The sequence below is a fragment of the Cervus canadensis genome, chromosome 18, assembly GCF_019320065.1.
Source record: "Cervus canadensis isolate Bull #8, Minnesota chromosome 18, ASM1932006v1, whole genome shotgun sequence".
NCBI classification, from domain to species: domain Eukaryota; kingdom Metazoa; phylum Chordata; class Mammalia; order Artiodactyla; family Cervidae; genus Cervus; species Cervus canadensis.
This window is the reverse complement of record NC_057403.1, coordinates 47150850-47173597: the sequence shown is the minus strand read 5'-3', so window position 1 is coordinate 47173597 and position 22748 is coordinate 47150850. Positions and strand designations below refer to the sequence as shown.

General features: G+C 49.1%; 1 protein-coding gene and 1 non-coding gene across 2 annotated transcripts in view; both read right to left on the bottom strand.

Moving 5' to 3' along the window:
• Nucleotides 1–22748, bottom strand: part of ZNF423 (zinc finger protein 423) — a 341617-nt gene that overhangs the window by 214619 nt on the left and 104250 nt on the right. Inside the window, exon 3 of the mRNA XM_043434686.1 lies at nt 19903–20103. Within this exon, the coding sequence (XP_043290621.1) occupies nt 19903–20103 (201 nt within the window). The remainder of the gene's footprint in view (nt 1–19902; nt 20104–22748) is intronic.
• LOC122421881 lies at nt 82–188 on the bottom strand. The gene has a single exon (XR_006263682.1). It is a non-coding gene; the product is annotated as a U6 spliceosomal RNA (small nuclear RNA).

Genomic DNA, 22748 nt, shown 5'->3' with positions numbered 1-22748 from the left:
AATGGATGTGAAGGTTGGACCATTAAGAAAGCTGAGCACCAAAGAATTGATGCTTTTATCTTTTCTTTTTTTTTTTTTTTCAAAAATATGGAACGCTTCACGAATTTGCGTGTCATCCTTGCGCAGGGGCCATGCTAATCTTCTCTGTATCGTTCCAATTCTAGTATATGTGCTGCCGAAGCGAGCACAGAATTGATGCTTTTAAACTGTGGTGTTGGAAAAGATTCTTGAGAGTCCCTTGGACTGCAAGGAGATCCAACCAGTCCATCCTAAAGGAGATCAGTCCTGAATATTCATTGGAAGGACTGATGTTGAAGCTGAAGCTCCAATACTTTGGCTACCCAATGCGAAGAACAGACTCATTGGAAAAGACCCTGATGCTTGGAAAGATTAAAGGCAGGAGGGAAAGGGGGCGACAGAGGATGAGATGGTTGGATGACATCACCAACCTGACAGGCATGAGTTTGAGCAAGCTCCGGGAGCTGGTGATGGACAGGGAAGGCTGGCATGCTGCAGTCCATGGGGTCGCAAAGAGTCAGACACGAATGAGTGAGTGAACTGGAACTGGAACTCCCAAGTAGACTCTAAGCTTCTGGGGAGGCAAGACTATGACTCTCTTGTACAGACACCTCAAGCCCCCAAATAGATGTGGCACAGTATGTGGTACCTAGGAAGTACTGGGGTGATGGCTGTGAATGGAATAAGAGAGGGTGGGAGGGCATGAGATGGGGTGGGGCATGATGGGACAGAATAGAATGAAATGGAAGGAAGTTTGGAGCCAGTGACGCCCCCTCCTCTCTACCAACCGTGGAAAAATGCTCCCATAGGGAGACATATATAAGAATGTTTACTACAGCAAACAACCTAAATGCCCATCCTAAATTGGAAACAACCATGGTACATCCATGCTATGCAATGCCACATGGCATTTAATAAAGAATAAAGGAGATCTACACACCAGTCTGGAAAACCCTCCAAGGCATAGTACTACGTGAAAAAACCCAGCAAGTTGCAGGATGATAGACCCAATATGGTATCATTTATTTTTTTAATCAAAAATCAATACAACATTGTTTCTATGGATACACATACACTATATTTCACTGAATCTAAGGAACCATAGGTTATAAAATGCACCACTATTTTATGTACCACTAAGAACACAAAACAAAAAACAATGTCAATTCAACCATGACAAGCCATGAATGGTAAGATTCATCTCAATTTCAGAGATGTTAAAGTGTGTCTCAGAATCCCTGAAACATGGTATAATATAAATCTGCAGTAGACAGTCTGGAAGCATGCAAGTCACAATGATGACCGAAATTAACCTAGGGGTAGGGGACAGGAAGAAGGAGATCTGGTCTTATCAGTATCTTTGAAATTTTCACAAATAGAATACATTTATGTGTTAGTGATACTTAACAATGTCCTTTTTTTTTTTTTTTTTTGGTGACCCTGTGGACTGTAGCCCTTCAGGCTCCTCTGTCCATGAGATTCTCCAGGCAAGAATATTGCAGTGAGTTGCCATTTCCTCCTCCACGGGATCTTCCCAACCCAGGGATAGAACCCGTGTCTCTGAAGTCTCCTGCATTGGCAATCGGGTTCTTTACCACTAGTGCCACCCTGGAAACCCTAATAATGTCTACTTTCTTTTTTTTTTAATAAAAAGTGACAGAAAGCCTCCTCCACCCCTGACGAAGGTGAAGCAATGCTAGCCGTACTAGACCAGTCCATGAGTCATCGGAGAAACAGGGACTTTCCACAGTGATAAGTCAGGGTCGGGCTGGGGTGGAAAAGTGACGGTGAGACTGCAAAGCTTTGTGAGAGAAGGAAGCGCTCGTGAAATGTCCAGTGGGAAAGTGTCAGGGAAAAAGGAAACAACAGGAAGAGGACTGGATTTGGGGACATGAACGATTCAGCATCTATTCACACCCTAAGATAAGGACTACTTGGGGGCCTGGGGTTGTCCCCCAGAATGGCTCCTTCATCTTGCCCTGGCTGCTTTTCTGCAAAAGCAGTTTGGAAAGTCATAACGCCATCCTGAATGCATCACTCACAAGGGATCGCCTCGGACTCAAGCTTCTAATTCCGCCTTAATATCCAATTCTGTGTGTCAGGGAGAGCTGAACCTCGGCCTGCAGCAGCCGCATCACCTTGCCCTGCGCACAAATAAAAATAGCTTTGGTGCTCAGAGCCTGGGTTTCTTTGCCTTATCCTCTGGGGTCCCGGGAGCGGAGCAGCCGGCGGATGGAAACCACGTGCGATATAAATACATAATGAACAAAGAGGCTCCTCTGAAGCATCCTTGACCTTCCTGCTTTCCTTGACTTCTCCCCTGCCATTGTCCCCAGTGAAGCCATAAATGGAATGACACTGTCAAGGGCGGTGACGGCCACAAGAGTGCCCTCCTTGCCAATTTCTCCAATCCTTAAGAAGCAAATGGCGTCGATCGTAATGATAACCTATTCCATTCTCTATCCATGCAAAGAACAAAGTTTTGGCAGCTCGGGACATGATTGGAACAGCTACACCTGCCGGGAGCCGGGCCTTGAGTCTGACAAATCTGCTCCTCTGTTCCCAGGATCCGTGGCATCACAGGGCATCACAATACTGATGCCCTCTGCACCACCAATTCCTGCAAAAAGGAAAAGCCAGAAGCCAAACCCCCCACAGCCACCTGCCAAGGCCCCAGGCTCCAAGACAAACATGTGGCTCAAAATCCCCAAAGCAACACACAGGACATTTCCCCTTTTGACAACGTGGGGGTACTCTTGGAAATACGGCCATTCAGCAGCATATAAGCCAGCCCCTGGATCAGGAGTGATGCAAAGCATGCTAGTCATCAGGCCTCCAAACCCACCCTCCCACTCCCCCACCAGCTCTGTCCCCCGGGAGCATGACCAACGGCCTCCCCTGCCTCCTGTTGGGTTCAGGCTGGGAGACGGCAGAGTCAGGGCAGTTATCCTCCCAGCCAGCTCACAGACCGTGGGCACTCCTCTACAGGGCAGCCCTGTCCTTCAGCCTCTCTCTCCACGTCCTGGCAAACACTCCTCCCCTCGTCCCATTAGGTTCTCTGAGGCCGCTGGAATGTCCTCAATGTTCCTAATGCTGGCTGGCGTCCCTTCGCCCTGCTCAGCTCCGCGCATGCTAAGTCGTTTCAGTTGTGTCCGACTCTTTGCAACCCTACGGGCCGTAGCCCACCTGGCTCCTCTGTCTATGGGACTCTCCAGGCAAGAATACTAGAGTGAGTTGCCATGTCCTCCTCCAGGGGATCTTCCCAATTCAGGGATCGAACCCGAATTCCTTAATGTCTCCTGCATTGCAGGCCGGTTCTTTACCACTAGTACCACCTGGGAAGCCTGCCCAGCTCCATAAGAGCCCTTTATTAGATGCTCCTCAATCACCCTGTTTGAGAGTGCCATCTGTTTTCTGTGGGGACCCTAAGACAGTATCCTTTAACCAATTTTTAAGTAAATATGTCAACAAAGTATTTGTTAAGACTGTGATAAAAAGACATCAAAGGGAGCAGTGTAGAATATGGCATCAACGAGGGTGATGAGAGATTTTAAAAATCAGTGATGAGACAAGCAGCACATGGCAAAGGCAGTCAGAGTCCTTCTTTATTTCCCCCCCAAGCTGAGGTCTCCAGCCCCTACCCTCTGTGACCTGGCCGCCCAGGTGTCAGTGGCCACTGCCCTTCTCCCTGCAACTCTGTCACTCCTTCCACGGGGGCACAACCCCACAAGATATGACCTTTCTAAAACCTCCCTCCAGGCCGCCTACTTGTCACTCCATTGGGGCTCCTCAAATCCCATCCCCAGGAGCCCAAGGACGTTCCCACCCTCTGCACACCTACTCTTCCCCCTAGGAGACAGTGGGCTTCCAGGGCAGGAACCCAGCTGTACTTATCCACCCCCCGTGTGCACCCCAGGACATCATTATGTATTTATCTACTTACTTCATCATTATCTAGCTCCCCTGCAGAATGAAAGCTCCCTGCAGGCAGGAACCCGCTACATCCCTGACGCCAGGGCCTGGCACGTAGTAGGGACTTCACCACAAACTGAAGGTCCAAAATGAGAAATGTCCCTTTCTTCTGGAAGAGCAGAATGCCCCCTCTGGCTTGTTCTATGGTCCCAGGAAGCAGGTGGAAGAACAGTTTCCAGGGCAGGAAGGCAAGGGGTAGGGAGGTGTGGCTTGGTGGTGTTTGAGAGGAAGGAGGCTCCTCTCCAGACCAGAGGAGACTACCCTCGAGAATTCCCGGTCCTCAGCCACTCAAGGGAGTGACAAACGGCACAACCTGGCACCACCTGAGCCGCTTCCAACAAATCAACAAAGTCAGTAAATATTTCCTGGGCACCTACTATGTGCCAGGCCCTGTGTAACGTCAGAGACAGATACAGGCACCAGAAAGGTAGAGCAGGTCGATGCTCTCAAGGGGGTCACCATCTATTAACAGTGGCAGAGACACTAATCCCAAAGCAAGTCAGGAGGAAAATCTGAAATAGCAAGAACTGCCTTGAAAGATATCAAATGGGATGTTTCAATAGAGAATGAAAGAAACCAACTTTAGTTGGGGACCTCGGATGTCAAAGACCACCACTCTGGGTAGGTGATGTTGTAGCTGAGGCCCAAAAGAAAGTGAAAGAACCTCCAGGGGGCAGGCAGAGAGATGCAAAGGCCCTGTGGTGGGAAAGGGCGTGGCCTGTTCACGGCTCAAGGGGAAGGGCGCGGCGGAGAGGCAGGGCCAGGTCGGCAGGATGGGTTCTTGCCAAGTGTGGCAGGAGAGGGGCACAGTTCGCAGTCGCCCTGGAGACAGATGCGCGGAAGAGGCTGGGAGGCCACAGACGGATGCGATTCATCCAGACCTGCCTCTCGGCCTCCTTCCCCCCATCTCCTCACTTGTCAGCCCCCACCTGCTCACGCAGGGGTCACCCCGGCCCGGGCAGATCTGGCCTTATCACCCCATCACTCAGCAGAGCTGACACACACAGCCAACCACTCGGCAAGGCCAAGACTTCCAGCGCCCGCGGGGGTGGGGTGGGGCCAGGGCGCGTGTATCCCCTACAGCCAGCCGCCCCCCACCTGCTCGGCTGCCTCGCAGCCTCGGTCTTCCCAGATGCTCCCCCCAGAGCAATGATGTCATTTCCAAAGGCAGCCAAATTCTAGCCAGTCAGCTCCAAAATAAAACTGTTTAACACAAAATGAAGCATTTTATAATCCCCTGTACATTTTTTCCCCTGAGCTGGCACATAGTGTTTAAAAACACTGCCAAAACGCTCAACCAATAGCTGAGCTTTATTCTAGACCAGTGCCAGAGTTAAACTTCAGATTTCCTTGCTCTTTTCCTGTTCCGAAGCCCTCGCACCCCCGAGTCTCTGCTGCAGTACCCCTGAGGCTTCTCCCACTCCCCACCGCCAGCTACATGGCGGGGGAAGTGGTCCGAACCCGAGTACAGAAAGGCTGGTCTCCCGCTGGCTGCTCTCCGTGAACCACAGGCCCCAGCCAGCAGGAGGTAAATTTGGTTGCCTTCTCATTTTGTTGGGAATGTTCTCTATTTTTCTGTGTTAGGGTGTCATTTTAAGGATGCCAGTCATAGGATCATGGGCTTTGGAGAGACCTGAAATATAGATCAGTGCCAGCCCCTTGTCTCCTGCCATCCACTCCCCTGACATCATCCAATGTGTTCATCTCCAGGCTGTTAAAGGCTCTTGCCATCAGGAAGTTGCTCATTATATGTGGGCCAGAATGGGTGTTCCATGGCTTGTTGCATTGGTCCTGGTTCTGTCCCTTGGAGTACCAAGATTGATGGAGAGAGAGATCAGGGTGTGTCATTCCCCACTGCTATGGTGCACAGCTTCCACTGGGTAGCCCTCTCCATTAATGTGTCTTATCCAGAGGTGACAGTAAAAATAACCACTGACCACCATCACAGGAAGAGACACCAGCTGAACTAGTGGGACTGGCCAAGCTCTCCCTCTCCCTGATGTCAGGTCACCTAGTCTGGGATCTTAGTTGCCAAGGATTAAATGATTCAAGCTGCTTCCCTTTGGGGGCTGCTTCTGCCTGATGGCATCCAGTTCCCCATCTTAGGCTGGCAGCACCCTGATTTCCTCTGGAGAACATTTCTGGGTCTGCCATTCAGAGCACTTGACTTGCCCTGAGCCAAAAGCCAACACAGCAGCATTCATCAGAACCAGAAGATACAAGAAGATTAGGTCCCAAGGCTTTTGCCAGAGCTCCTGGATTCAGCCATACCTGAAGCTATCCCTGTGTCTGGAATGTCTATTTCCAAGAGCAAATAAATCCCCTTACTTGGTTTAAGCAAATTAGGGTTTGATTTTCTGACACTGGCCACCAAGAATCCTGACTGCCCAACTTTCGAGCGTGACTTTGAGGCCTCCCCTTCTCCCTCTTCCCCTGAATCCCTCTCCAATCATGGTCTTTCCAGCCACACGTGGGACAGAGCAGTCACCTCCTCATCCTGCTTTGCTGATACAGCCTCTGAACATGCTAACAGTTTCGGCAGTGAACCGGCTACCTGTGCTCCCCTCTCACACTCCTCACACCACCATGAACCACAAAGGGCGCCAACAGGTTCTTGGAACAAAATAACTACAAACGGGTCAGTTTAAGAATCTCCTGGCCAAAGTCAAAGAGAGATAGGCGTTATAAAATGTAAGCTCCAGGGACATTCCTGGTGATCCAGTGGTTGAGAATCTGCTTTCCAATGCAGGGGGTGTGGGTTCGATCCCTGGTCAGGGAACTATTAATAAGATCCCACATGCCTCAGGGCAACTCAGTCCACACGCCATAACTAGAGACTTCACATGCCAAAACTCCTGAGCCCACACACTCCAGAGCCTGTGCTCTGCAACAAAGAGAAGCCCATACACCGAAACTAGAGAAAGCCCATGCACCACCAGGAAGAGTCTGTGCACCACAATGAAGACCAGTGAAGCCCCCCCCAAAAAATTAATAAAATGACCCCCCCAAAATATAAGCTCAAGATGGGCAGGAGTGTCTGTTTCACTCACTACTGTATCCCCCTCATCTAGACGAATTCCTGGCTCATAGTAGGTGCTTAAAAAAATTACTCAATGAATGAATGAATGCCTGCCAGGGCTGCTAAGGTTCTAAGGAACATATTTTTCCTCTGAGCGGTAGTTCGCTTTGTTCTTTGGGGTCCCTGGAGTCATAAACTAAGGGACGTGGACTAGGCCATCAGTAGTTTTCAGCTACAATAAAGGACTCTCGTAGAACAATTCCCCTCTAGTTGTCTCTTTTACCCCAAAACCAGGTCAGGATTCAGCTGGAGGCTATTCCCATCTTCACCCATAGGCACTTCTCAAAGCTTTTCAATCTCAAATTGGAGGAAACCGAGTTGATGACTCGGGGAACACAATTTTCAGATCTTTATGCCCAATAGGAGCTGGAATTAGCACCAGCACTTCCAGGAGAAAAGCACGGGGCCTCTCCCAGGGCTCTGGTCTTTGTGTATCCTGCCTATCGGTGATAAAGGTGACAGGAGGGGGCAAGGAGTGACAGGCTGATGACACTAGATCTTGATGCGAAAGGAAAAGCTGTGACTCTTGACAAAAGCGCCACATAACAGGCCCTGAGTTTGCTCAATAACACTGAGATTTGGGGGCTGTACATGTACACATGGGGAGAAAAAACAAACTGACATACCTACAGAAAATACCTCGCTACTGTGACTCTGGAATACTTCGGCTGCACCCTCCTTCCCCCTGACGCTGGCAGTCGACGTGACTTGTGGTGACACTGGGTTTCCCAGGTGAGGCTGTAGAGGTGCACAGCACTGATTTCAGGACCGCCTCGTCACGCCATCTAACTCAGCCGCCGGCCCTCCGACCTCTCTCCAGCCAGGCCCACGGCCTGCACACGGCGTCCAGGAGGCCCAGCAGCCAGCGAATGACACCAGGGCGTGACCTTCCTCTCTCCCAGAGCTCCGTCCCCAAAGGACCAAGAGGGAGAAGTCTGGGTGAGCCGGCTCCTGTGGGGACCCCCAGAGTAGGGGCACAGCTTCCACAAATCTTGTCACAGTTCAAGGGCCAAACTCACTCCACACGAAGCAAAGAAAACATCTAGTCCAAATGAGTGAAGTTTGTGAGTCTGGTGTGCCTGCATGCTCAGCCGTGTCCGACTCTTTGTGACCCCACAGACTGCGGCCCGCCAGCCTCCCCCGTCCATAGGATTTCCCAGGCAAGAATACTGGAGTGGGTTGTCATTTCCTTCTCCAGGGGATCTTCCCCACCCAGGGATTGAACCCGCGTCTCCTGCATTGGCAGGCGGGTTCTTTACCACTGAGCCACCTGGAAGAGAACTCAGCTTACTATGGGACAGCCCCACAGGGACTGCAGGAAGGGCCACCCGTCAGAAAACATGTGGGTGACCAGGAGCCAGCCCCTAGGGCTGCACTGCCTCCTAGGAACTATCACGTGCCCCCTGGGGCCACCAGCCAAGCCACTGCCTCCCCAGGTGACCCCGGACAAGCGCCCGTCCTTAAGGGGCGCCCAGTTAGTACTTTCAGACTGCCGAGGGCTTCTGAAGAGCTACCCTGGGGCTTCCAGGAGACTGAAAGGGGGATGTCCCTTCCAGGGACAGGATGGGGGATGCTAGGCAAGTAGGTGGGGCTCAAAATCTCCCCAACTCTATTTTTTTTTTTTTTTTTTTGGCTACACCATGGCTTAGTTGCGGCATGCGGGATCTTTTGGTTATGGGATGTGAACTCAGTTGCGGCATGTGGGGGATCTATTCCTCTGATCAGGGATCGAACCCAGGGCCCTTGCATTGGGAGTGCAGAGCCTTAGCCACTGGACCACCAGGGAAGTCGCTCTCCCCAACTCTTTAGCACAGCGCCCTGCATCTATCTGCCTTATATACTGGTTGTTTTTTATTATACTGCTTGTGTTTGAGTACACAGGGTTAAAAATAAGGTTAGAAACCTCTGAGTAGTTGGTCTTTGAGGAATCTGCCTCCCTAAAACTCTGGGATGAGATGACTAGACGCTATCAAAAGCAGAGTGGATGGACTTGGTCACTGGTAGCTATCAATCTGGTATTTGATTAGACTATTTCATTCCCTCATACGTGCCTGCGTATAATTCCCTTCTGCTAGAAAAGACGTCCATGCTTTCTGGCCATCATCCTTGGGAACCTCTTCAAAGTGCTCAGTACAGGGGTCTGGATGAAGCTGGCCCCTGAAACTCCCACCCAGGGCGTGGCTAATAGGCACATCTGTCTCCCCAAGTGACTCCAGGGGTGAGCCTTGGTCACGGGGAGTCAACTTCAGGACTGTGTCCTGGCAATTCGAAAGAGGCTACTCTTTCTCCTGGTGAGGCTGAGTCAGGAGGGTGGAAGCCCAGAGGCTCTGGGACCCCTTGTGGAGACAGCCCAGGACATGTCCAGAGGAACATGCTTGAAGCCGGCCTTACTTCTTAGTTCCTTCAGCCAGTGAATCTGCTTTTCTCTGCTTGTCAGTTTGAATTGAGTCTTTATGCAGACAGCATGTTAACTGAGGACCTACTATGTGCCAGGCAGCCAAAAGGATCATGGTGACTTCACCTTCCAGCTAGATCACACATTCTTTGTGACAGGAACACTCTCTCTCTCTCTCTCTCTCTCTCTCACACACACACACACACACACACACACATGCACACACACTGCCCTGGCAATACTGTAGGTATGGCATCACTACTTGATGACGTGACATGTACCCACTGGAATCATCTAAGCTGCAATAGATGACAGCAGACCAGACCCAGACAGATCAAGAATACATATGCAACTGACCTGAGGGTCATGGAGTTTTTTTCTCCTCCCAGGACCTTGAGATCCTGCTGGGTGTACATCCTGGGCCCAAAGACAGGAAGCCAAAGGAAGCCTTGGCTGATGCCAAGAAAGGTGCAGAAGCCAGGGTCCAGCCTGGGAGGAACAGCCCAGTCTTCCCCACTCCCCCAGAGCAGCTCCAGGATCTACACAGAGGCTCAGCCCAAAGATGTTTGTAGCAGTAACACCCCAGTGTCAGCTACCACATCCGGATTCCACTTTGACCCACCTGTGGGCACAGTGATCCACAAAACCATCACAGTGATCAAGTTGGCTATGTGGGGAAAAAAGGAAAAGACTCCCTCCCCTTTGGAGAGTCCTCCAAAACCTCAGGACATACACAGAGACACTTATTTTCCCATGAAAACCAGAAGAAATGTAGATTCTTCCCACCCTGACCCCTGCCTCCTGCGTTGTCGGATTTGGTGTCTAATTCTGGAGAGACCTGCAGACCCATCACGCGAGAGCCATGCTTGCTCTACATAATCGAAGCAAGGGGGACACATTCTGCAAACCTGCAGGCTTCACAGGAGATGGATGGCAGCACTGGCATCTGGAAAACCACTTCCCTCCATTCACCACCAGGAGCCAGGAGCAGCTGTCCAGACAAGAGCTACAGCCGCAGGCAGCCTGCTGCGTTCCCAGGCACCTTTCTAAGAGAACTCGGAGGGCAGGGAGCAGGCAGTTTAGGGAAGGTTCCACCCTCGCCAACAACCAGACCCAGGCTGGCCTGTCACCCACCTTCCCAAATAGCAGTGCGCCAAGAGGCAGACACACACAGCATCTGGCCTAAGTGTTGTGGGAGTGACATCTCTAGACATGGAAACCCCTTTGAAAGGCACTGGGGAAGGCAACTCTTTCAAGGGCACCTATGGTAGTTCATCTTACAAGTCAAAAAAATGCTTTTGTGAGATGAGTGCCTTCTCTAGTGAGTTAATTTTTATTCACATAAGCAGTTCCCACATTCCACCCCACCCCCAGCACCCAGAAGGGTCCCTGCACATAGCATTGGATTGGCCAAAAAGTTTGTTCTGTTTTTTCCATAATATGTTAAGAAAAACTCAAAACGAACTTTTTGGCCAACCCAATATATGCCAGACCACCTTACCTCCCTCCTGAGAAATCTGTGCAGGTCAAGAAGCAATAGTTAGAACCGAACATGGAACAACAGACTGGTTCAAAATTGGGAAAGGAGTATGTCAAGGCCGTATATTATTACCCTGCTTACTTAACTTATATGCAGAGTACATCATGTGAAAAGCCGGGCTGGATGAAGCACAAGCTGGAATCTAGATTGCCGGGAGAAATACCAATAACCCCAAATATGACAATAACACCACCCTAATGGCAGAAAGCAAAGAGGAACTAAAGAGTCTCTTGATGAAGGTGAAAGAGGAGAGTGGAAAAGCTGGCTTAAAACAACATTCAAAAAACTAAGATCATGGCATCTAGCCCCATCATTTCGTAGCAAACAGATGGGGAAACAATGGAAACTGTGACAGACTTCATTTGGGGCTCCAAAATCACTGCAGACAATGACTGCAGCCATGAAATTAAAAGACACTTACTCCTTGAGAAAAAAGCTATAACAAACCTAGACAGTGCATTAGAAAGCAGAGACATCACTTCGCTGACAAAGGTTCATACAGTCAAAACTATGGTTTTTCCAGTAGTCATGTACCGATGTGAGAGTTGAACCATAAAGAAGGTTGAGCACTGAAGAACTGATGCTTTCGAACTGTGGTGCTGGAGAAAACTCTTTACAGTCCCTTGGACAGCAAGGAGATCAAACCAGTCTGTCCTAAAGGAAATCAACTCTGAATATTCATTGGAAGGACTGATGCTGAAGCTGAAGCTCCTATACTTTGGCCACCTGATGCAAAGAGCTGACTCATTGGAAAAGACCCTGATACTGGGAAAGATTGAGGGCAAGAGGAGAAGCGGGGGACAGAGGATGAGATGTTTGGATGGCATCACTGACTTGATGGACATGAGTTAAAGCAAACTCCAGGAGATGGTGATGGACAGGGAAGCCTGGTGTGCTGCAGTCCATGGGGTCACAGAGTCAGACATGACTAAGTGACTGAACAACAACTACAATATATGCTCAATAAATATTTGTTGAATGAATAAACCATCTCTTCCTTCTCTAACTCCCCCTTCTGATGACATATTAACTGAAGACCTATTACATCCCAGCACGCTTCCTAGAACCTTTATTTTTGCTATCTGATAGCTCAGAATCCTTCCTTCATGAAACCTGTTCCGTCTACCTCATACCTCAAGGGCGCTGTAGCCTCCTTGAGGACAAGCTCAACAAACATTTCCTGAGCACCTACTATGTGTTCTAGCCAGAGGCCTAGGCAACCCTGGGGACAGAGAGAACAGGGCCCAAGCTTTGGCATCAAGGATACACTAGCATGATGGGCTGGCAAACATTTTGGTCTTTGCCAATCAGATGGGTTAAGAGTGGTATTTTCCTGCGGTTTAAATGTGCAGTTCTCTTACTATAAAGGTAGTTCTGAATCTTCTGAGTGTTTAAGATCTGACTCAACTTACTTTCTCTGGTTCCATTTCTGTTCTGGGCACATGGGAGATATTCAACATATCTAATGATCAGTGTGAAGCCAACCAACCTGAGTGGGTGCTGGCTTTGAGCAGACTGGCCCTTGTCCCCCTTTGCAGCTGATTTATTGGGTATTTTCTTAGTGTTGGTAGGAGCTCCTCACACATTAAGGGAAATATTTTTTTGCCTGTGATATATATCTTTGGTTTGATTTACTACAGTTTTGGCAATACAGAAGTGTTTTATTTTTGTGTAGTTGAACATTTCTGTCCTTTGTTTTATGGCTTTTGGGTTTAGGGTTATATTTAGAAAAGGCTTCCCCACTCCAACAATCTTTAAAAAAAAAAAAAAAAAACTCATGTTTTCTTTCAGTGTTTTTAAGTTTTCTTTTCCTGTTTAGATTTCTGATCCATTTGGGATTTGTTTTGGCGTTAGGATGCAGAAGGGATCCAATGTCCCTTTTCAGGATGGCCACCGTGCCCTCTCAACCCCACTGACTGGCCAATCCATCTTCCTCTGCTGATGTGCAACAACACCTTTCTCACGCGCCTAATCTCCAGCTCCATTTGGGTCTCTTCCTGGTCTTTTCTTCATTCCTCTGGTCTGTCCCACACTACTTAGAATCCTACCACTTCAGAACATGTTTTAAAATCTTATCTAGTTACCAACCCCTCCTGTGAGGCCTCTTCGTCGAAACAGTCTTTCCTAACCTTGCATGCCCATTTGTTTTTCTATCTTTTGACTGCACAACATGCAGGATCTTAGTTCCTGGACCAGGGATCAAACCTGTGTCCCCTGCAGTGGAAGCACGATGTCTTAACAACTGAACCGCCAGGGAAGTTCCACCTCATGAACTTTAGAATCAGCTTGTCCATGTCTAAACAAAGCCTATTGTTACTTTCACTGGCTAACATTAATAGGTTAATTTCGCAGAAATTGATGTATTTATGATATCAAATCCTTCCATTCAAGAACAAGATCTGCCTTTTCACTTAATTAAGCCTCTTTTGTGTCCCCCAGTAGCTGATTCTGTTTGCTCGCTCCGAACACTTGAATGATGCCCCCGTGGGTTCGTTCCTGGCCCTACACATTCTGCGGCTAACGTAAGCGGGACTCTTTCTTGCTCTGTGTTTTGTGACCAGATGCTGTTCGCGTGAAGGAAAGCTCTTCAGGTGGGGGGATTCTTTGTGCTCCAGCCCCCAGGCCTTTTGCTCTGCGAGACGCCGGCTGACACCGAGGCGCTGTGCGCCCCCCAAGGGCAGAAGGAACCCGCGTCCCGCACCTGCGTACTTGGCAGCGCATCGCCCAGCGGCTGGCCCGCGCCCACTCGGTTTTGCTCAGATGGAACCAGCACAAGGGGCGCGGCAAGCAATAAGGCAGGGAGGCGCCCCACCCATGCTGCCGGAGCGAGAAAGGGCCTGAGCCGGCATACAAAGGCGAGCTCCGGCCAGCCGGTGGAGAGGAACGAGGCTGGCAAAGGTGGCCAGCCTCCACGCAGCCCCAGTCCTGTAATTAGGGCCCACAGGTCACTCTGGCCACAGCTGAACAAACCAGGGTGTAATTAACTTTCCACCCGGCTTTTTACACAGCAGCATTTCACCTTTGCCAGAAGGGGAGGGTCTGCCTTTCCAAAAGGGCTGAGGCAACACTCCTTGGTCCCAATCCCCAGGAAAGGGGGGTAGCCGGGGGTAGGGGCAGGGAGCAGTGAAATTAACCCACAGGGAGCACACTTTCTGCTGTTGCTATTTGAACAAATTCCCCTCTCTTATTTTTTCTGAAGTTGAGCATTCAAAAAGGCTGTGTCGTCTGGAGTTCAGTTAGAAACTGCTCACTGTCTGTGTTCCCACCACAAAGTGTTCAGACCTCAAATCTTAGCTCAGCTCTGTAAGCTTGAGCAAGATCCCCCTAACTTCAAGCCTCAGTCATCCAATGGGTACAATGGGGCGGAAAGACGAAGAACAAGACCTCCCTGCAGGAACTGTTGTGAGGATGAGGTGAGATAGGCCCTGCATTCAGCAAGCATCTATTAAGCACCACTGTGGACCAGGCACCAGGCTAGGACATAAGAGGGAATGAAACAGACATGACTCTTGTCTTCACAAAGCCTGGCAGTAGCAGGGGAGGTGGGTGGGAAACACATCGAAAAGAATCAGAAAAATTCTAGAATCTGGTGAGTGCTGGGGGCTGAATGGGGCAGAGGCTGCAGAGAGAGCAGGTGGTGGGAGGTCTAGGGGCCACATTCCAGGGTGAGTCCCATAGGGCCTGACCTGTGACAGGTGCTCAATATATGAAGAGTGTCAGGACTGAAGCCCCTGAGAGCTCCCAGAGAGCAGCAGGAACCCCACGTATTTCAAGGCGTCCACGTGGTCCTAAAAGGCAATTTCTGTTCTGTAGAGCAAGTGCCTGGAGCCCAGAGTGAAAAGCCTCAGTTTCTAGAGAGACTCCGTCCACCGCTCCCCACCTATAATGAAATCCCAAATGGTGCCAGAGGGACCTCTGAAAGAAACTAGGGACCCACAAAAGCCACTGGGTGCTCCAGTCCTGGGGACCCACCTGTCCTGAGATCGACACAGCACAGCCCTGCTCCTGACATAGCTGGAGAAGGCGGATCTAAAGCATTGCAACGTGTAGATCCAGCACCCAGATGTCCTCAGGCAGACAACCTAATTAATATGGACCGACGAGTGGTTAGTCTGAGTCACAGAGTATCGCGATAGTTTCTGTATCAGGAAGCAGTAAAACGTTCCACCTGAATCCAGACTGAAGGTCCATGGGTGACCTGCTTCAACAAGCACATAAAAAACTGGAATCAGCCCCCGGAGTAAATCAAACCTCTCATGCCTTCTTCCACAGTGCCCCAGGAAGTTCTCAAAGATACTTTCTAAGGCACTTGATATCCTCCTGGCTCCTAAAAAATAATGGAAAACAACCCCCTTCAACCATTTAGAGGGCCCAGACATGCTTGGTCAACACTGTAGAAATGGCATAATGTAAACTTCAGCTCACTCCCTGTTCCCCATTATTCACTGTGGTGGGACCAAAATTAATGGGGACTTTCTATCATCAGTTCAGACAGCAACCCAACACTCCAGCCGTTTCCCCACTTGGTGCCCACAAAGGATACTCCATCAGGAACAGACAAGTCCATCACACATTGAGTCAGCCTCTATCTACTCTGCTGCAAAAATCCTCACCTACTGGCACATTGGTCTATATTTTTACAGTATATGGACCCATTACCAGCAACCCAGCTTCACAAGAAGGGCTCTCCAGAAAGGATAATGCAGAAGACCACATGGCAACGTGAGAATCCATTCAGAAAATGTTCAGTAACAAATGCCAAATATAAGATGGTAAGTGCCCACAACTCCAAGCATGTAAACATTTGTTATCCTGTGGGCAGGGACTGGAGGGGAACAAAGAGAAATCAGACAGCTGTTGGGGGTGGGAGCATCGGCAGAGAGGACTGGATCTTTGCTTGTTTCACTTCGTGTCTTAAAGATGCAATGTCTGGTGGCTTGTGGGTTTAAGGTTGGTTTCTCTGCAGACACAAAGGAGGGAGAGGGAGATGGAGAAAGAGGGAGAGAGAAATACAAACAGGTCTCAATGGAGTTACCTTCGGTTCTGGAAGCCCACACTTCAGCAAGCCCTCCTGGACCCAGCACTGCCACTGCTGCTGAGGAACGAGGAAACCTCTGGAAGTCAGGGTTCCTCAGTGCAGACAGTCCTGGCTCCCGGGTGGAGGATCTGGGCAGCTTCCTGGTGAATGCCATCACCACCATTCTGGTAGGAGGCTCCCCTTCCATGAGGAGCATCCCCACCCCAGAAACTGTCTAGACCTGACCCCACTCTCCCGGAGTCTGATGGAACAAGGCCGTGCCCCCACGCCCACCCCAACCGCCACAGCAAGAGCCCGGAGCTCACTCCACCAGAGAGCAGTTCAAAGAAGGACCACATTCGAGGAAACTAAAATGGTGACAGAAATGAACCTATCTATGAAACAAAAGCAGAATCGTGGACCTAGAGAACAGACTTGTGGTTGCCAAGGTAGGGGCCGGGGGTGGGGAGACGGAGGGATTGGGAGTTTGGGATTAGCAGATGCAAACTCGTGTATAGAGAATAGATAAACAATAAGGTCCTACTTTACAGCACAGGGAACTTATATTCAATATCTGGTGGTAAACCATACTGGAAAGGAATGTACATAACTGAGTCACCTCGCGGTACAGAAGTAGTTAACACAACATTGTAAATCAACTATACTTCAGTAAAAAATTAATAATAATAATAGAAAGGGCCACACTCAAGATGAACCCCACAAACATTGTCCCCTGGGCTGGGCTTTCCAGGCACCCTGGCAGGGGAGGGTTGTGCTGCCTCCGCATTCCAGGAGGACAGCCCTCTGCAGGAGAGCTTCTTGTTCACACCCAAAGCTGGATTCCAATGGACAGGTGCGCTACCCTCAGGCCCCAGATCCTCAACAGCAGGGAGGCTCCACCTTCTCTCAAAACAAGACTCATCTGTTCCCTCAGAAGCGTCTGCTGAGCACCCAGAGCCTGCCGGGCCTCACAGAGCAGGGTCCTCTCAATCCTTGTCTGAAACGGTCTTCGTTGGGCTGCAAAGTGTCCACCCTTCCCTCCAGAGTCTGCTCCATGGGGGCAGCAATGCCCACCTACATTGTCCCTAGTACTGCGACCAGGTGACCAAGGATGAGCATCCAGCAGAGACCCCTGAGGCTGGCCTAGGAGGGCCTGCTGTTGCATTTTTATACCATTTCCAAAGTTTTAAAGCAGAAGCCAATTTTTGAAGATGTTAAACTAAAGCTCAATGTATAAAACAGACTTTTTAAGGTACCAGCTCTGTCTGGAGTGGGTTTCAGAGCCCCTCAGTCAGCCCCAGAGACACCTCTGAGGATGCAGTTTGAAAACCACCACACGATCCAAGGATGTTTGGAGGCGTCCTCGGTAGGGACCTGTTTTGAATAAGTGAAGGTGAAAGTCGCTCAGTCTGTGTCCGACTCTTTGCAACCCCATGGACTATACAGTCCATGGAATTCTCCAGGGGATCTTCCCAACCCAGGGATCGAACCTGGGTCTCCCACACTGCAGGAGGATTCTTTGCAAGCAGAGCCACAAGGGAAGCGCAAGAATACTAGAGTGGGTAGCCTATTCCTTCTCCAGGGGATCTTCCTGACCCAGGAATCGAACCGGGGTCTCCTGCAGTGCAGGCAGATTCTTTACCAACTGAGCTAACAGGGAAGCCCTCTTCTGAATAATATGCACACAATTCCCAGTAGTATATCCTGTCCCTGAGTAGTCCTAAGAAGCGGGGGAAATAACTCCTTGCATCTCTCTTCCATGTTCGCGGGACCTGCCCAGGCTGGGTCACGCCTTGACTGGGTGGTAATGAATTTCTCAGGGATGCTATTAGGTGAGGCTGTTTCCTGTACTCTTTCAAGGAATCTCTGACTCCTGTCCAATGCTCCAGGGTTTGGGGGTATTCCTGGTTCCCATGTCCCAGTGGAGGTCGTTAGTGGGGTCCTGTCAGGAAGCAGGCAGAGGAGCTGGTGGATAAAGATGCATCGATAAAGATGGCTGGAGACCCTGCAAATGGGGCTGCCGTGATTTCCGCCAAAGTCTGAGGCTGTGAAGAAAAGAGACCGCCACTGGGAAGACAGTCCTGCCCAGGACCAAAGGACAAATAGCTACCATTTAAAACTGCCAATACAGACTCCCACATATAGCCCCAAAGCCTCCCAATCTCCCTTCTCCACCTAGAAGCACCACCATTCTCAAAAGTGTGGTAACAGACGTAAGGATCTCCTTGATGTTGAAGAACTGGAGGAGGGAAGAGCCTGGGTGGTGCCAGGAATGGCACCTCATTCCAAGAGCCACAGACACTCAACAAGGCACCACTCAGCAGTGGAACTGAGAAGCCCGGCTTTAACAAGTACACGCGAGCAGTGTGATAGAACATAAAGAGAATAGCTTTTCATTATAAGATCGATTACCTGTTTTTAAAATATGTACCAAAAGTTCACTCTCTTATAGTTAAGATTTCACTTCAGTTCGTGGCTAATCAAGAACTACACCAGCATCGACTATTTTCTCAAGTAGAATGAGAGTCTGTAGCCCAAGATGCTGAGGAGGTCCTGATTCCGTCACCAAACTGCTATGTGACCCGGGTTAAGTAATCGTCTGTCTGTCTCAATGCCTCAATATTTCCCCCGAGGAAATAAGACGACTGGAAAAGTCAACCGCATAAATCCCTTCCAATTCTGATTCTAAGCATCTAAGCTGGCCATCTCCTCTGCCAATGACGGAAATATTAACAAACTCCAAAATGACTAGGGTTTGGTTTGCTGAGTCCCAAACAGTTCAAAACTTTGCGTCTTTCCTGGGTCCATTGTTTTTGATATCGAGTCCCTTTAGAGGTTGAGAGTGAGGACTTGGCCCATTCAGGGCTGTGCAGGTACAGATGTCACTAGAGGAAAAGTCATAGCAAAGTTCCCCAAACACTCAGCTATCAAACTTCCAAGATAGCCTGACAGGTAGAGGAAATAAGACTTTGAGTCCCAAGCTACCTCCTACCAGCAAATTTCCCTCCCAAAACAGGTGTCAGATCCTCCTTGGAGTATTTGTTGGAGATTTAGGTCCTATCCCCACAAACCAGCACCCAAGAGGTTGCATCAACAATCACAATAGAAGAAAGTGTCTCAGGATAGCTATGTAAGGAATACGGATGCTCTGACCTCCTTGCTCAAAGCCTGGAAAGATGTCAACCCTAACGGGATAGCATGGCTGCCACATTCCAGGGAATACACATGCCCCCATTCCCCTACCCCTCACACCCCATATATCCCAGACACATGAACACACTTGACTCATGAAGTCTTAAATCGCTCCTAGAAACTGTGGCCTTGTCCACCTTCTCTGAGGCAGCTGGTAAACAGAACACAGGGCCATCGTCAGGTCTAGCTAAAACTGCTCACAGCCACCCTTCTACCTAGAGAAGCAGAGGCCAAGTGCAGAGGCAGAACCAGGTCCCTTTCTGCAGGCGCACTTCTTGGCTTCTGAAATTCTCCCCATCCCATCGTTAGCCCTGCCTCAGAGCTCACTCCTTCACGCAGCTTTCCACACTTAAGCTGCTTAAGTTTGCACTAATAACCTCTTAATTGCTAGGTTTCCAAAAGCCTTCCAGAAATCCAGGGTGCAGACCCACCCACTTAGGGGTCACAGACTACAGACAGCAGTTTTGGGGAGCAAGGACAGGGTACCTCCACCTAACTCCTGCTTGCCGCAAAGCTGTTGCTTTTATTTTTAATTTTATTGAAGAGGGTACCCAAGACACCACAATAAAATGACATTAACTGTAAAATTACATTATTAATTCTTTAATCTCACTTGAGGCTTCAAGCTGTTGCTATGTCCAATTACCCGTATAACCACCTGTCAGAATCCCAGTGCTATTTAACATTACCTCCAGGACAGCGGTGGGCCCGATGGTCCGTCAGGTCTGCCAGAGACTCAAAGTCCTGCTGACAGTGATCGCAGGTGTAAATTGACTCATCCTCCATGTCTTCATCGTCCTCATTTCTCTCCTCTTGACTTGTCACGCTGTTCCTGTCTTCCAGCGCACGGCTGGTTTTTCGATCACACTCCGGCTCTCCTTCTAGGCCTCCTGCCAACAGGAAGAATACAGTCCATGTCAGCTGACGGGGTCTGGGGAAAGCATTGTAAAAGAAATCGCCCCGCATTTATGAAGATACATTTAATTACTCTACCTCCCAGGGTCCATTATCCTTGACACCTCTCAGTATATTAATATATGGGTTTTTGTAGCATGTGGTGCCATAATTCTCAGCTAGCTTATTTAATTCTTGGTGCAAATCTTCTAGAGGGATTTCCTGTCATCTTCCCTCTGTGCGTGGATGCTGGGGGTCGTGACCCGTTAGGGAGGTGAAAATGCCTTAGCATTTTGTCTCCTAAAAACTCAATTCTCTCACACACCTCTCTAGTGTTTTGATCAGCTATTCCTAATGCACAAACTTCAAGTTTCCCCTAAAGCCTTGTGGTTTAAAGCTGAGAGATCTCTTAGCCAGACTAACCCTCCACACAACATGCCTCTCAATGTGGTGAGAAGTTGGCTTAGTTCTTTGTAAAGATGTCCTGATTCTGAAATCAAAGAAGCACATGTGTTTGCAGGACCAAGGACAGTCAAATCGCTGCTTAAAAGGCACCTGAGCCCTCTCTTGCACCCCAGTATCAGCCTAGAGAGTGAGAACCAGCCTTGGAATCATTTGACCAACTTCTTTAAAATAAAATACCAAGTCTATGCTTAGCACCATGCAAACCAGTGGATAAACTGTACAGAAAACTGAACTCATGATTAATGATCATGATAACGACGCTTTGGGTTTGCATAGCATTCTGTGCATTTTCAAAGTCACAAATACACACATGTAGCCCCATTTCACAGTCTTACACGTCCCAGAGCTAAGGGGGGCTCAGGTGGTCATCTGGCTCCACTCTGGCACTGCCCCTCCCCTGCAGAGAGGGGCAGCTTTGTTATTCCCCTTTCACAGGTAAGGCACCTGCCTCCAGCCAGGGGGCTGTACCATGCCTAGCCCCCGACAGATGTTGACCTTGACATCCTGACTCCTAACCAGTGCACTTCCCCACGGAGCAAAGACTCAATCTGAGAGATAAACAGGACTCAACAAGAACTTGTAAACTGAAGTGCAAAAAAATCCATGGCAAATATTACATACAAAATATATCAGTCATCCCAATAAATGTCAGTGGATTAAACCTGCCCATTAAAATACAGAGACTTGGAATCGAAAATCAAAGTACCTGTCATCTCTTCCCACAGTCTGTCCTGGGAAACAGATCAACCTGTGCAGAAACTAGCACTTATTTAAACTAAAGAGAGAAATCTCTACTACATGTAAAGTCACTGATGCAAACATACACTCATATGCAAAGGTGTGTGTATGTATGTGTGCATGTGTATGTATGTGTGCCTACGTGAGTGTGTGTGTATATTGCCCATAACATCACAGTAACAGAAAAAGCCTTCGGCACACAGCCTGTAAACCCCCAAGGACTGGTCGCCAAAGGAAGAAAGAGGAACAAAGCAAAGAATGCATTCGATTTGAGGTGGAAGCCACGGTCCTACAAATATTTCAATTTAGAAACAGATAATGTTATAAGGGCTCCGATTCCCCCGTCCACACAGAATGCGCACTCCCAAGCACCCGACATCAAGAACCTACAAACACAAATCAGCTCATTGGAGAGCCAGCTGCCGCCTTCCGTGGCGGGGAACGTGGCGTGACACGCTGCTTGGAGCTGCGCGGAGGCAGTAAAAATCAATGTTTCCATTTGTGGCCCATCAAAACATCTCTCTTCTTACCAATTAAGGGATGTACAATTTTTAGGTCCTTTTATTATCAGAACACGCCAACTCCCGGCAATACAGAAATCCCATTAAAAGCCAGGCAGCATATTTATCTCAGGAAATCTGATCTGCTGCTGCGGCGATGGCAAGAAATAGAAAGCAAAGAAATGAGAAATATCATTTGGAGCCTTCAATATTATAAGTCATCACACAGCCATGGTTACACAGTCAAGCGCCCGTCTCTGAAATTCCTAGTTTACAGTCTCTTCCTTTAACAAAAAAAAAAAATGTTCTGAAGAGGGAAAAAAAGAACCATAATTCCCACTTTATCTACTACACCAAGTCTCCAGATAATAAGTTACGTTCAGCACCACGCCGGTGCTACTTTACTTAACACACAGTTTAATAGACATATTTAAATTATCCCCTTGTTATATTTTTTTTGCCATATTTACTTGGCAGCACTTTCCATAATAGCTCATCTAATCCACAACTGGAACCACAAACATTACACTGCATTTGATCTCTTTAAATCTGGTACATCCTGTTGACTCAGGAGCAGATAAATCAGAATGTCAACTCGTGGGTTTTTATAAGGCAAAAACCCATAAAGTCATCCAAGAGTATAAATCTGTTTTAAGGAACTGTCACCTCCCCGCTGCTGTCTCCTAAATGGGAAGGCAAGGCGGCCACATGGAAAGGGGCAGGAGACGGGAGGTGGGCGACATGGGGACCCCATACCCTGAGGTCCCAGGGGTCACACAGCCTGAAGTACTGTTAGAAGCGGGACTTCCCTGGACACCCAGTCCCCGGGGGCCCCTCTGCTGCGTCAACAGAACCAAGACCTCGAGAGCAGGAAGCCCTCCATCCTGCTCGGTTTACTCTGTAAGGCAATCTCGTGTGACCCAGCCTCTGAGCCTCAC